Source organism: Micromonas commoda, chromosome 6 (assembly GCF_000090985.2).
Source record: "Micromonas commoda chromosome 6, complete sequence".
NCBI classification, from domain to species: Eukaryota; Viridiplantae; Chlorophyta; class Mamiellophyceae; order Mamiellales; family Mamiellaceae; genus Micromonas; species Micromonas commoda.
The window spans coordinates 856,273-870,064 of record NC_013043.1 but is presented as its reverse complement, the minus strand read 5'-3'; the positions used below and the strand labels follow the sequence as shown (position 1 = coordinate 870,064).

The window sequence follows — 13,792 nt, the reverse complement described above, 5'->3', positions numbered from 1 at the left end:
GGTGGCGAACAGGCCGATCCGCATAACAACCGCCCGGACCCGCCCTGATACAACCGCCGCCGGACACCATGGTGATGAAAAAAGCTACGGCGTACCTGAACAAGGCCCGTAACCCGAATCTGTTCGAGCTGAATGGGATTTGCACCGGCCGCGCGCACTGCTTCTGGTGCGTGACACGATGAGATGGATGCGCCCCGTTCTTTTGAAACCGTGCCAAATAGACGACAACCGGGACGGTTTGACCGAGACTGACCCCGACCTCCACCGTCCGGCCTCGTTCGATTCAGGAACTTTCTGCTGTTTCCGTTCGTGCTCATCTACAAGTCCGTCACCATCTACCTCCTCCCGTGCATCGGCGTCTACGTCGGCCGCGCGTCCTGGGGCTTCATCGGTACTTTTTGCTGCTTCCTGTGCAAGTGCTGCGGCTGCTACTACTACAAGGACACCGGGTTCGACGGTGTCGGGGCCATCGGTGACGCTGAGGTGGCGAGGAACGTCGAGTTCATCCGCGCCAATGAGCTCTCCGTGGTCAAGGAGGGTCAGCGCATGCACCTCTTCGAGGGAAAGATCGAACCGGCGGACCTGTGCCAGGGCGCCGTCGGCGACTGTTGGCTCGTCGCAGCCATGGCTTCGCTCGCGGAGCATCCCGGCGCGATCCGTAACTGCTTCCTCAACTGGGAGTACAGCGATAGGGGCAAGTACAGGGTTCGACTCTGGGACGGGCGCGCCGGTAAGTGGTGCATCGTCACGGTTGACGACAGGATCCCGGTTCGTAAGGGAACCAAAGAGGCCAAATACATGAACCCGAACAGCAACGAGCTCTGGGCCGCGATACTCGAGAAGGCGTTCGCCAAGTTCTGCGGCGGATACAATCAGCTGGACGGCGGGCTCTCGCTCTGGGCGTGGCACGCGATGACCGGCGACTACGTTTTCCAGTTGATGCGGAAGGGGACCAAGTGGGAGCGCCGAGACATGTACTTTGTCGGCGACGACGACGGACCCAAGGGCCGGAGGCGCATCGGCTTTGCCAACGAGGGCGACGCCGACGTCTTGGAGGAGGACCGATTCTTCCGCGTCCTGCTCAAATACTCGTACAAACACTCGCTCATGGGCGCCGCGAACGTCACCGGCGAGCGAGAGGGCCAAGGCGACAACGGGATCGTCTCCGGCCACGCGTATTCCATCCTGCAGGTTCGCAGGGCGGGCACCACGCTCGGCATGGGCGGCGTCAAGCTGCTCCAACTTCGTAACCCGTGGGGCACGTTCGAGTGGAAAGGCGCGTGGTCCGACGGCAGCGACGAGTGGAAGAAGCACCCGGGCATCGCCTCGGAGGTTGGCTACAAGGAGACGGACGACGGGACCTTCTGGATGGAGTATAAGGACTTTGCGAGGACGTTCAACATGGTGGACATCTGCGACCGAACCACCAAGGACGACTTGCGGCTCGACGTGAACGAGGACGATGGATGCCTCGGCCCGATGAAGGGGTGCGTCGGCGGGTGCGGACAGTTCTGGTGCTGCTGCATGGGTGCGCGCGTCATCTACTGGGGTAACCAGACCTCGAGCGAGACGGAGAAGGGCGCGGGATGCTGCGTCACCGGCTGAAATAGTGGCAGCGTGTATTTGTACAGGTAAAAAAGTCAACAACAACAACCTACATTTCGGTGTTCACCGTCTCAAGACGGCCGCGCACTCCAGCTGGCCAGCAGATTTCGAAAGCGCCCGTCCGAGGCGAACGGCACGGTGCGCGATGAGGGCTCGCGACGTGCCCGCGAGCGTGCGGCGGGCGTACGAGATCGCCGGAAAGCAGTATCCGGGCGACGTCGGCCCCCACACGCCGCCCGCGCCGCCCTCGCCCCGCTCGAACCGCGCTTGGGAGCGGCACGGCGCCCACTCCGGAGGTCCGGCTCGCTCCTCCCGTCATCGACGCGGGCACGACGGCGCGGGCGGGTTCATCGGGTTCGGTCGCGAGCTGGAGGTGCTCGCGCTGATATGCATCGTCGCGTGCGTTCCGCTGCTCGGGGGCGTGGGCAGGCTGCCGAGCTCCAGGCTGACCCGGCACGACCTGCGCCAGGCGACGGGCTTCGTCGCCGAGATGCATCGCGACCCGGCCCAGGGTTGGACGGAGCGGCAGAGGAAACTGGCGCAGCGCGAAGGTCACGACGGCGCGCTCGGACGCGAGAGGGGAGCGGACGACCGTCTAAATCGGGAACGAGGGACCGCCGGCGATGGACGCTCGTCCTCGTCGTCGCGTTCGTCGTCGCACGAATCGTCGGGAAAAAAGCCGTCACCCGGCTTTGCTCGCCGAGACAGTAACACGGGAGTCCGACCCCCGGGCGACACCGGGGACGTGTGCGGCGACGGCGCCGCCCCGGAGAGAGGTCCCGTCAGGATCTGGGACGGCGTGGAGATCCGAGGCGGGGACCTACGGCGCGGGCCGCCCGTTCCGGCTCCGGCGTCGCGCGAAGATTGCTGCCGCGCGTGCCTCGCCGACCCCGACTGCCGCGGTTGGGTTCTCGTGAAGGACGCCGGCGTGTGCTGGCTCAAGGGGAGGTGGGCGGGCGAGCCCGAGGCGGACGCGTGCTGCGAGGGCGCGGACATGCGGCCCGGCGGGGACTCGCGCGCGCGCGAGGCTGCGAGAAAGACGGCGGAGCTCGAGGAGCAGAAGGAGGCGAGAGAGCGGTCATATAACGGGGGGGCGTCGCATCGGGTCGCGAGGGGGGGTAGCGCGGCGAGGGCCGAGGAGCTTCGGCGCGAGCGCGAGCGCGACGCCGCGGAGGGTCTCGCGAGGAGGAAGGCGCCGCCCCTGGCCGCCGGCGGCAGGATCGGCGGCCACCTCCTCATCCTGGTGCCGACGGTGGCGAGGCCGGGGGTTGACTACCTCACCAGGACCGTCGACTCGGCGCTCGCGGAGGCGCGGCGAGGGGAGCACGGCTTCGACAGGGTGACGGTGCGGGTGGTGAGTCACTCGAGCGCGCAGGAGCACGCCGCGTTTCGCAAGATTCGCGACCGACCCGCGGGGCCCCGGGACATGGCCGCGAGGGTCGCCCTCGAGGCTGCGGTGGATGCGGACCGGCGCAGGACGGATCCCGGCGCCCAGGTTGCGGTGGACGACAGGAACAACCCGGACGACGTTCCCGGCCCGCGGGTCCGGCAGCAGACCCTGGACCTGGTCTCGGTGCTGCGGGATGTGGGCGGGGTGGGCGGCGGCGGCGGCGCCGACTACTTGTTGCTGACCGAGGACGACGCGACGATGTGCGAGGGACACCTGGCGGGAATAGGGCGGCGGATGGCCGCTGCCGCCGCCGTGGACCCCATGTGGACGATGCTTCGCACCTCCATAGGGTTCATCGGGATCGTCATGCACCGCGCGGACTCCAACGCGCTGGCCAACTTTCTCGAGATGCACTACCAGCGCAAGCCCCCGGATATTTTGCTCATCGAGTGGGTGGCGGGGAACTGGGAGGGCGGGGTGCGAGCGCACGGAGCTCGAGCCAGGGGCGAGCGCCTCATCCCCGACTCGAAGGATCCGACGCTGCGAACGGTGTCCAAGTCCGCGGCGAGGGCGCCCCTGGCGAGGCAGCACTTTGTCAGCCTGAAGAACTCTTTCGCGCACATCGGGGAGGTGAGCTCGCTTCGGTTGACGCACGCGAGTGTCACGCCCGAGTGCGACGCGCCGCTCACGTCTTTCCTCTGGGCGTTGGAGCGGTTCAAGGACACGGCGAGGTGCGCGGATGTCGGGATCGTGCCGTGCGAGCGTTCGGCGCCGCGTGAGCCGAGGGGATAGCGTAGTGCGTGCGTGTAGGATAGATGGGAGTGCAGACATACATACAGACGTTAAAATTGGGTCCAGGGCAAACGCGCTCACAACTCGGCGGCGGACTCCGCATCCGCGGGCGACGCGGGCTCGACTTCCTCCGCGGGCTCGACTTCCTCCGCGTCGGTGGCCGTCGTCGCCTCGGCCGGATCAGGATCATCCTCGGAGGGATCGGGATCATCCTCGGGGGGATCCTCGTTCAGGTCCTCGCCCTTCTTTCCGCCGTTCTCCAGCAGCAGCGTCAGGATTCCCTCCCTCGTGTCCTTGGGAAGGTCCCACGCCATGTCCGTGGGCGTTTTGCCCTTGGTGTTCATCGCGTTGACGTCCGCGCCGGCGTCGATGAGGATCTTCAGCGCTTCCCGTTTGTTCCCGAACACCATCCAGTGCGCCGGGGTCATCTTGAGGTACTCCCTTCCCATGGTCCGCGCGTCGGGATCCGCGCCGGCGTCGAGGAGCATCTTGACAATGACGGGCTCGCCCGAGATGGCGGCGGTGTGCAGCGGGGTCTCTCCCGCGGGAGATCGTTCCATGACGTCCTGTCCCAGCGCCAGAAGTCGCTCTACCTCGGTGGTGTTACCGTCGCCCGCGGCGAATACGAGCGGGATGCTCTCTTTCATCACCCGCAGCGCCTCTTCGTTCGCATCCTGGATCTCGCGGATCCTGTCGCGCTCGGCCAGGATCTTCTGCTCGAACTGGAACGGGCCGTTGATGACCCTCACGACGCACGCGGCGACGATGACCAATCCGAAGTAGTAGAGGAAGAACAGGCATGGATCCTTGGGGATGAAGCGCTTGCGCTGCTTCTTCTTGACCAGCTTGGTGGCCGCCAGAGCGGCGGCCTTCTCATTGGGGTCGCGATCGCGCTTGGACGATGCTTTCGCGGGAGATCCACCGCCCCCTGATTGAGGCGCGGGGGTGGCGGGCGCCTCGTTCTCCTTGCCCTCGCCGTTCCCCGCCGCCGCAGCCTCGGCAGCCTTCTTCTGTTGAAGCTCTTTGATCGCCGCCTGGACGCGGTCCTTGTTGGGACCGATGCCGAGACCCATGGCTCTCGACTGCGCGGCGATCGGATATGACGAAATCCGAACGTGCCGCGCCTTTTCGCCCCGACCGGAACGTTGCGTTCGGGTGACGAAGACGAAAACTTCTCGGAGCAGTCTCGATGGGCGCAGGGGTGCAGCGGAGGACGTTCGCCAGGCTGGACACGCTGGATGAGCCCTCGGGGGATGACCCGCGGTTCACCATGCCCGCGCACATGGATCCGAAGCTGAGGAAACCCGGCAAGAAGACGGTCGCGCTCGGCGTTGGGCTGACCTTCGTCGGGTGTGTCCTGCTCGGATGCTACCTGCTGTGGTACTTTGGCTTCATGCCCATCCCGGACGACGAGGAGAGGGGGACGAGCCTGGCGCTGCTCGTCCTCGGGTGCATTACCCTTGCGCCGGGTTTATACGTCACGACGATACTCGCGGCGGTGTGGCGGGGGATACCGGGGTTCACGTACGAGATGATACCCTCGTTCGAGGACTGATGAGCTCTGTAGGTGTAATAAGAATCCGCGTAGAAAACAATGAGTACCTTCGTAGACTACTCGTAGAAACGTAGCGCTATTGACCGAGCATGGCCTCCAGCTCCAGCACGCGCTTCCTGAGCCACCTGTTATCGTCCACCAAGACGGTGATCTTCTCCTGCTGCTCCTCCATCTCGTCGTGCATCTCCCGCAGCATCTTCGCAATCTCCCCCGCGCTCTCCGCCGCGTCGTATAACCTGCGAGGCTTGAGCTTGGGCGGGTCCATCTCGCGCTCAATCGCGGCTTTCGCGGCGGCCGCCACCGTCCCGGACTCCGGCTCGCTGCTCCCGATGATCACGGACGAGCCCTGTAACGCCTTGGAGGACGAGTTCGTCTTGGACGCCGCGCCGGCTTGCCCGTCGCCGTCCTCCTCCATGACGGTGAACCGCCCCTTCTGCACCGACGTGGCTCGCGACAGGTTATCGGCGCTGCCGCCCGCGGAGTTCATGCCGCTCTTGTTCGCGTCGTCGTCGATGACGGTGAACCGACCTTTTTGCTCCACGCGCTTCTCCTCCGACGGATGCTGCGACTGGGACTGTGTTGACGAACCCCCCCGCGGGGAGTTGAACCCTGAATTGTTTCCAGACGTCGGCAGAGTCTCGCCCTCCACCACGGTTGGGAGCTTATCGTCGTCCAGGGTCATCGCCGCAGCCTCGGCGCGGATGGCGTCCATGTCGAAGTCCCAGCGGGAGACCCCCTTGAGGTACTCGGCGTTCGATCGCTTCTCCTCGGCAGCCTCGGTGGACGGCGCGGACGAGAGCCCCCCCGCGGCGACGGCGGCGGCTCGCTGCGCCTGCCTCGCCTTCTCGCGTTCGTTGAGCTTCGCGGTCCTGTCCCCGAGGGTGGGTATGCCGTCGAGCAGGTGCTTGACGAGGAAGTCGGGCTTCTTGGCCTCCTTCAGGAACTTGTGCTCGAGGAGCTTGGCGGCGCTCGGTCGCTTGGACGGGTCCTTCTGCAGACATATCGAGACGAAATCTCTGAGCGCCCTCGAGAAGTGGTGGCCGCTCTCCGCCTGCTCCGCCTCGAGCTGCGGCGGCGGGTTCTGCAGCGTCATCAGCAGGACCTTCATCGGGGGATACTTGGCGAACGGCGCGTGGCCGTGGCACAGCTCGAGCACCGTGATGCCCAGCGACCAGATGTCCGCGTGCCAGTCGTACCCGTTCACCTGCTCCATCACCTCTGGCGCCATCCAACACGGGGTGCCCACGAAGGTGGCGTGGGGCTTGGCGCCGGAGCCCCAGGACGCGGCCGAGACGCCGAAGTCGCCGATCTTGACCGAGCCGTTGTCGTCGATGAGTATGTTACCCGCCTTGACGTCGCGGTGAATGTTGCCGTTGCGGTGGAAGTAGTCGAGCGCCTTGAGCACCTCTTTGAGGATCGTGGCGATGGAGGTCTCGTCCAGGCCCTTGGGGTGCGACCACTTCATGATGTTCAGCGCGCTCCCTCCTCCGCAGAAGGGCATGACGATCCACAGGTACTGGCCCTCGACGAAGGAGCAGTGCGCCATGACGAGGTTGGGGTGCGAGAGCATGCTCATGGACGCAACCTCCCGGCGGATCTCCTCGAGGTGCCCCGGATCCTGATCCTCGAGGTCCAGCTTCTTGACCGCCACCTGCTCGTTGTTCAGGGGAACGCACTCCGCGCGGTAAACCTTGGCGCTCACGCCGCGGCCGATCTCCTCCATCAGGCGGTAGTCTGACGCCTGCGTCGGGTACTGCACCTTGGGGGTGGACTCGAAGAACGAGTTGTTGCGCCGGAGCGCCGCGCTGGACGACGACAACATTTCGGCGCGGGTTCCGTCCACACGTGCGAAAATTCGCCCCGAGAGCCGCCCTCTGCGACGGGGGCAGGTTCCCGCCCTGACGGGAGAGGCACGCTGTGGGCGCGACGAGTCGGGAAGTCGCGAGCGACGGGCTGGTCGCGAACCCGGCGGGGACACGGACGGACCGCGCGGCCGCTTGACTGTGACCTCCGTCGGTTGACGACCTAGAGCTAGATCACGCCTCGGATACGGTCTGGTATCTGCCTCGTTGAGAAAAGCGCGTCCGGATTTCATTTCATTGTTACGAACTCAAAAACCAGGTCTGCCAGGGGCATTGTCAACTCTCTGTTGACGCGTCTGGTCTCACTGCGCGGAGGGAGGGACGAACTTGGGTTCACCACCGCGCTTGGCGCTCTCCTCCTTCATCCGCTTTACCAGCTTGGCCGGCATCTTCTTCTTCCGCCGTTCATCCTCGCCGTCGATCGCCACCTCAACGCCGCCCAGCACCACGCTCTCCGCCTGCGCCCTCGCGGTGGCCTCGTCGTGGCCCTTGAAGTCCTCGCCAACCTTGTTCAGCAGCTTCTGCGCCCGCGCCTCCTCCTCGAAGTGCTTCTCCATCGACGCGCGCCGCGCCTTGAGCTCCGGCGACTTGACGTACTCGGCGCCGTTGCCGAAAACCTCCGGGGCCGAGTCCCCGAACGCGGCGTCGCGGCTCTTCTGCGTCAGCCGCTGAGCGTTGACGCCGATGGCCATGGCTTCATTCGCGTCGGTGACTCCCGCGAACCCGCCGTGCATCTCGCTGCGAATCTTGGCGCGCTCCGCGGCGCCCTTGAGTTGGTTTTGCCTGTCGCGTTCGGCCTGGTCCGCCACGGGATCGTAGTCGATCTTGGCCCAGCCGCGAATGGCTCGCTCCAGCTCGATGGGCTTGACGACTCCGTCGGCGTCGTCGTCGATTGTGTCGATAGTCTTGGAGGCGAGTTGGTTGGATGCGAGGGCGCCGTTGTCTTCGTCGTACGCGATGCCGGTGTTTTCGCAGAGGCGCTTGCGAAGCCTCGGCTTCTGCTCCAGCGCGTCGGCGAGCTCCTGCTTGTCAACGCCACCGCTCTTGTCGATGTCGATCTTGCTGAAGAGGGCGAAGACGTTCTCGATCTCGAGCTCAGCCTCTCTGTCCTCCGGGGAGAGCGACGCGAGGATTTCCTCGCGCGATTTCTCCCGAGGCTTCTCCGCGACCGGCTTCTCCGCGACGACCTCGGGTTTTGAGGAAAGGCAGCCCATGGTCGGTGGGTGGTTCTGGGTTCGGGCGTGAAGGACGATGTGGTTCAACACGTTGTCGAACGATCGGCCTTGATATCGTCAACACCCTCCAAGATTTTTCCGGCTGATTGCTGATTTTCCCGCCGTGCCAGGTGTGCACGGCGATAAGGCTGCGCGTGGCTGCAAGGGCGCCACTCGTGATGGCGGCGACGTGGGCGGCGCGGGCGGGCGCTGTGATATGTATTGCGAGGGCACGGGCAAACCCCGTATCCGCGCGACGATCGCCACCCAGCCGGTTGACCACGGCGAGGGCGTCGTCAGCGGATGGGGGCCCATCCGGCAGTGGCGGGGATGACGTGGATGGTTCACCTGAGGACTCTTCGTATCGACCCGTAAGCGGCGAGGAGCTCAAGGCGGCGATTCAGGAGTGCCGCGAGATCCTCGAGGAGGCGACACGGATAGCGGGGGAACAGGCCCGGGCCGAGCTCGCCGCGCAGTTCCTGAAGGTCCCCGAGGGAGCCCAGGCATCGCTCGCGGTGGACATGGCCCGAGTGCAGCTGTTCTTCCAGGGTAAGGGCATGAGGCCGTACCAGGCGGAGAAAGTCTCCGCCACGTTGATCGAGATCGACTCCATCTACGGCGACGTCGAGCTGCTGGCGGTGAAATTCGACAGGCTCGTGCGCACGCTGCCGGACGTCGATGTCTCGGAGATGGTGTTCAACGACCCCCGGGTTCTGACTGTGAAAATCGCCGACGCCGTGCCCAGACTGATAGAACTTCTGGACATATTCCCGCTGGAGAAGGTGCCGCAGATGATCACAGAGGCGCCCAAGCTGTTATACGAGACGGAGCCCATACCCGAACGTTTCGAGCGGACGTGTGAGTGCATCAAGCGGGTGTATCCGAAGGAAACCACGGAGGGGTGCAAGTACGCGCTTTCGGAGGAGCCGACTCTGATGTTTGATTTGCCGGATCTGCAGATATTCCAGAAGGACGAGCGGGTGGACATAGCGGAACTGCCCATGGCCGTACAGGAGAGCCTGGTGTATGCCACGAGGAACGAACACGAGTGACGAGCTCAAAGTGCGCCCGAATCTATTCGTTTTCGTTATTTCTCGTCGCGTCCGCCTGTTTCGATCGTCGGGTTTTTGGCTTTTCTCTTCCCTCGGTGCTGACGGGGTCCCGCGTCCGCCCTTTCACAGACAATCAAAATACACGTGAGCGAGAGACTGATGAGATCCTTTCCCTCGCGCAGGCAGCCCGGGACGTTGTTCTGATCATAGCGCATAGCTGTTAGTAAATTCGTCGTATAAAATTTTCGTGATCGTCAAAAGAATCAAACCTCCACCGTCGCGTTCTCTCTCTGGTAAAACAGCACGCACGGCTGCATGCGCCCCGCCGCGCACACCCTCGCCACCTCTTCCCACTCGCCAACTTCCTTCGACCGGTGATCATCGAACAGCATCCATCGCTCGTGACCGTCGAATCGACCGGCATCCGTCACCGCAAACGCCGCGTAGTGCTCGCCGTAGTAGCACATCGCGCAGCGCAGGTGGTACGTCCCCGCGTCTCGCGGCGCGCGCTCGTACACTTCCGCCAGGTTCAGAGTCGTCTGAACGTTCGCCAAAGTCTCGGCCACCTGATCGGACGTGGCCGACGCCGACTCCCACGCGAGCGCCACGCAGAAAATCGCCGGCGACTTTCTCTGAACGCCGTCAGCCGCGAGCGCGTGCTCGATGCCGTTCATGGCGCCGCAACCGCCCGCGTCCACGTCGCAGGGCTTCGCGTCGGAGCCGTCGATGTGCCGCATGGCGCTCTCCATCGAATCCACCCCGTCGGCGTACGCCATCGCGAGATTGAGCGCCGCCGCCGGCACCAGGTGCAAAAACTTGGTGTATCGAAGCGTCCTGGACCGCACCGCGCACCGCGAGCACGTCATGCTCTCCTCCACGTCAACCCCGAAGCACCTGTGAACCACCGAGCAGTACCCGGACTCCTGGTCCAGGAACATGCCCCCGGACCTGGAAGACGCCGCGGCGCTGAGGGGGCGCGCGTGCTTCGTCCCGGGCGCGGGTCGAAGCGCGCGATGCACCGAGTGGAAAATCGCCTGAAGCGCCTCGCTCGCGTCGGCCATCTCGTTCTCGCCAAAGAGGGAACCCCGGCCCTGGGTGAGCACGGCGAGCGCCTTTCGCAGGGCGGTGGGCGCCACGGCGTTCTGGACGGCGCCGATGTCCGCGTGCGGCGCGCCGTTCGAGTCGCCGGAGTCGGCGACGGAGCCGTCCGATTGGTCCATCGCTCGGACGGAGCCGTTTGATTGGTCCATCGCTCGGAACACGTCCCTGAGCGCGGCGGCGACCTCCGCGTCCGGATCCTCGTCGCCGCGCCCGTTCCCTCGCCACGCGCCGCCGCCCTTTGCGCTGTCCTGGACCGCCCTGGAGAACGGCGGCAGGTGCCAGAGCGACTGGATCACGACGTTCAAGAAGCAGTTGTACTCGCCCTCCAGGTTGCGCAAGCCGGCGCCGGGTCCCTCCGCTCGCTGCGGCGAGTCGGGAGCCAAGCCGTCGAGCGCCTCCCCCGACAACGCGCGCGCGTACCCCCGCTTCGGGCGCTCCTTCCTGGTCTCCCTCACGGACGCCTCGAGCGCCGCCTGCATTTCGTCGACCGCGAACCCGTTGTCGTCCACGGGCGGGCCAGTGGACCCGGCGGATGATCCGTCCGACCCGCCGCTTGGGGCCGGAAGAGCCAACGCGGGGTAATCCTCCTCCGCGAGGCGGTGCTCGATCGCGGCAGCCTCCTCCGCGGCGTGCGCAGCCTCCTCCGCGGCGCGAGTGGCGCGGTTGGCGGCCACCTTGGCGGCTTCCGACGCGGCTCGCGCGTCGGCCTCGATCGCGGAGACTTTGCCGACGTCGCTCGGCTGAACGTACGCGTTGTTGAGCTTGCCGTTTTGCATCTGCGCCTGGGTCGCCATGTGCGCCTGATAGTGCGCCTGATACTGCGCGTAGGCGCCGGGATCCATCGGTAGCGAGTGCTCGCCGAACTTCATCACGGGCGGGAGCGCCGCCGCGGGGGGAGGGGCGGGCGCGCCGCTCTCATCCACGGCGCGAGCGGCGGGGGGCGGACCGGGGGGCAGCGGCGGCGGCGGCGGCGGCGGCGGCGGCGGCGGCGGGTGGCCCACGACAGGCGGCGGGGGCGGGTGCATCCCGTGGGAACCGTGACCGTGAACGTACGGTGGGTACCCCGGCGGAGGTGGGACCATCCCGGGGGGGTAGCCGTGGGGCACCTGGAAACCCGGGGGTATCCCCGGGGGTGGGATGCCGTTGGGGTGATGCGGCGCGGGGTAGAAGGGCACCGGAACGCCGTTGGGTCCGACGATCATGGGCGGCATCCCCGGCGGCATCGGCGGCGCGTGCGGCGACGCGGACGAGTACTCGTCGCTTCCCTCGGACGCGAGGCTGGTGCTGCTCCCGTGCTTGAGCCCGACGTTATAGCCGCGGCCGCCCCTCCCGCCCCGGCCGCGGCCGCCCCTTCCGCCTCGGCCCCCGCGGCTGCCCCCGTAGCCGTGAGAACCCGCGGAATCGAACAGCCCGTCGCCCGGGGAATCCGTCGACGACTCGGACGACGCCGGCGCGTTGTGAGCCCTGTTGGACGGGGTAAAGTCCGAGGCCCTCGCGCTGAGACGCGGCTGCCGCGGTCGCTCCTCGCCGTTCGCGAGCGCTTGCGCCTCCGCCGCCTCCCGCGCCGCCTCCGCGGCAATCCTGGCAGCCTCCGCCGCCGCCGCCGCCGCCGCGATGGACGCAGCCTCCGCCGCTTTCGCAGCCGCGAGCTTTGCGTTCGCAGCCGCCATGATATCCTCGCGTTTACGCCTCTCCTGCTCCTTGGCGCGAGCCTCAGCCTCCACAGCCGCGGCCTCTGCCTCCTCGGCTTCCCGCACGGCGCGCTCAATCTCCATCTGTTCGGCAGCCGCAGCCTCGCGCGCGTCCCGATCGGCGGTGATCATGGAGGCAGCCCGCGCCGTCTCCAGTTCGTGCATCTCGCGGATCATTCGCTCATGCTCGGCGGCTTCCTCGGCCTCGAGGACGCGGCGGCGCTCCTGAAGCTCGAGTTCCTCCGCCGCATCAGCCTCTGCCTTGGCCGCCGCTCTAGCCTTGGCGACAGCCTCGAGCTCAGCCTTGAGCCTGGCGTCGGCGGCATCTTGCTCAGCGCGAGCCTTAGCCTGGACCTCAGCAGCCTCGGCGGCTTCCTTCTCGCGGCGCAGTCGCTTCTCTTCCTTCTCGCGCGCTTTCTTGGCCTTTGCCTTTTCCTCCTTGCGCCGCCTCTCCTCTTCAGCCTTGGATTCATCAGCCAAAAGGAGCTCCTGCTCGAGCTCCTTCTCTGCGGTGTTCGCAGCCTCAGCCCTGCGCTCGAGCATCGATTGCAGGCAGTGGATGAGCGTCGGATGAAGCCACCTGTAGTACTCAACCTTGGCGTAGACGTTGATGTCTGTGATGATCTCGGTCCGCTCGTTCATGATGGCCTCCATCTGCAGGTCAAAGACCAACAGCCGCTCCTGCGCGGCGACGAGCGTCGGGGTCATCTTGTCCGGGAGGCTCTGAAGCTTCCGGCATATCTCCATGGCCTCCGCGGGGATGTTACCGCCCGATTCCTTCCACGAAGCGATCGCCGCATCGATCTGTTCCGAGGCATGTTTGTGGAGGATCACCTGCGAAGATTTTTCCTCGGCGGCGAGGAAGTTCTTTGATGCGACGATCTTTTCAACCTTGTTCCTCTTGAACAAGATCGCGTCGGAAGCCCTCCGCCGAGAGTGCTGCAAGGCCTCCAGCCTATCCTTGCTGAGCTTCAGCCTGAGCTGCATCTCCTGCTTTTCGCGGAGGCGCTCAGCCTCTTTTGGGTCGTCCCTTTTGTCCTTTTGGAAAATTTCAACCTTCTTGGGGCCACTCAGCTCGAAGAGTCTCTGATTGTACTGCTCGTGCTGCCGTTGGATCAACTGCATGTATTCTCTGAAGTACTGGGTCTCAGTATCGAGCTCGTGTAGGTCCATGTCCAGCAGCTTCTTCCGTAGGGCCTTGATCATGTACCGAAGCTTGGCGTACTCCTCGAAGAACATGCGCATCTTTGCCTCGTCCTTTGGGTTGGCAGGGTCCAAGGCGCGAATGGTATCCAGGGGCATCCTGTCAGTGAGCATGGAGTTGGCGCAGGTCATGATCGAGTCGATCCGGTGTCGGATGACAACCTTCACACATGCGATCCCACGGAAAATCTCGTTGTTTGTCTTGAGCTGGTCGACGCAACTCTCAAACCTTGCCTGGTACTCATAGTCACTGGGGAGGACGTAATTGGCAACTTCCTCCTGCGACGGTGCAGTTTCCGCGCTCTCGCTGTAGAGCCACTTGAGCAG

At 65.4% G+C, this 13,792-nt stretch overlaps 7 protein-coding genes across 7 annotated transcripts; 4 read left to right on the top strand and 3 right to left on the bottom strand.

Moving 5' to 3' along the window:
- Nucleotides 1–863: 863 nt before the first annotated feature.
- On the top strand, nucleotides 864–1,633 carry MICPUN_108469 (predicted protein). Its single transcript, XM_002503237.1, has one exon. The coding sequence runs from the start codon at nucleotides 913–915 to the stop codon at nucleotides 1,603–1,605; it is 693 nt and encodes a 230-aa protein (XP_002503283.1). The 5' UTR covers nucleotides 864–912; the 3' UTR covers nucleotides 1,606–1,633.
- A 117-nt stretch (nucleotides 1,634–1,750) lies between these two features.
- MICPUN_59435 (predicted protein) lies at nucleotides 1,751–3,787 on the top strand (the record flags this gene model as incomplete). The annotated part of the gene is made up of 1 exon (XM_002503236.1): nucleotides 1,751–3,787. The coding sequence occupies one exon, from the start codon at nucleotides 1,751–1,753 to the stop codon at nucleotides 3,785–3,787; it is 2,037 nt and encodes a 678-aa protein (XP_002503282.1).
- Nucleotides 3,788–3,814: 27 nt separating this feature from the next.
- On the bottom strand, nucleotides 3,815–4,877 carry MICPUN_108468 (predicted protein). Its single transcript, XM_002502878.1, has one exon. It carries the CDS (start codon nucleotides 4,858–4,860, stop codon nucleotides 3,865–3,867), a length of 996 nt encoding a protein of 331 aa, XP_002502924.1. The 5' UTR covers nucleotides 4,861–4,877; the 3' UTR covers nucleotides 3,815–3,864.
- Nucleotides 4,878–4,976: 99 nt separating this feature from the next.
- On the top strand, nucleotides 4,977–5,342 carry MICPUN_59433 (predicted protein; the record flags this gene model as incomplete). The annotated part of the gene is made up of 1 exon (XM_002503235.1): nucleotides 4,977–5,342. One exon carries the CDS (start codon nucleotides 4,977–4,979, stop codon nucleotides 5,340–5,342), a length of 366 nt encoding a protein of 121 aa, XP_002503281.1.
- Nucleotides 5,343–6,004: 662 nt separating this feature from the next.
- On the bottom strand, nucleotides 6,005–7,164 carry MICPUN_82741 (predicted protein; the record flags this gene model as incomplete). Its single annotated transcript, XM_002502877.1, has 1 exon — nucleotides 6,005–7,164. A coding segment is annotated over one exon (1,160 nt), but the record flags the coding sequence as incomplete, so codon positions are not given.
- Nucleotides 7,165–8,597: 1,433 nt separating this feature from the next.
- On the top strand, nucleotides 8,598–9,470 carry MICPUN_59431 (predicted protein; the record flags this gene model as incomplete). The annotated part of the gene is made up of 1 exon (XM_002503234.1): nucleotides 8,598–9,470. The coding sequence occupies one exon, from the start codon at nucleotides 8,598–8,600 to the stop codon at nucleotides 9,468–9,470; it is 873 nt and encodes a 290-aa protein (XP_002503280.1).
- A 215-nt stretch (nucleotides 9,471–9,685) lies between these two features.
- MICPUN_108467 (predicted protein) lies at nucleotides 9,686–11,139 on the bottom strand. Its single transcript, XM_002502876.1, has one exon. It carries the CDS (start codon nucleotides 11,048–11,050, stop codon nucleotides 9,734–9,736), a length of 1,317 nt encoding a protein of 438 aa, XP_002502922.1. The 5' UTR covers nucleotides 11,051–11,139; the 3' UTR covers nucleotides 9,686–9,733.
- Nucleotides 11,140–13,792: the final 2,653 nt, after the last annotated feature.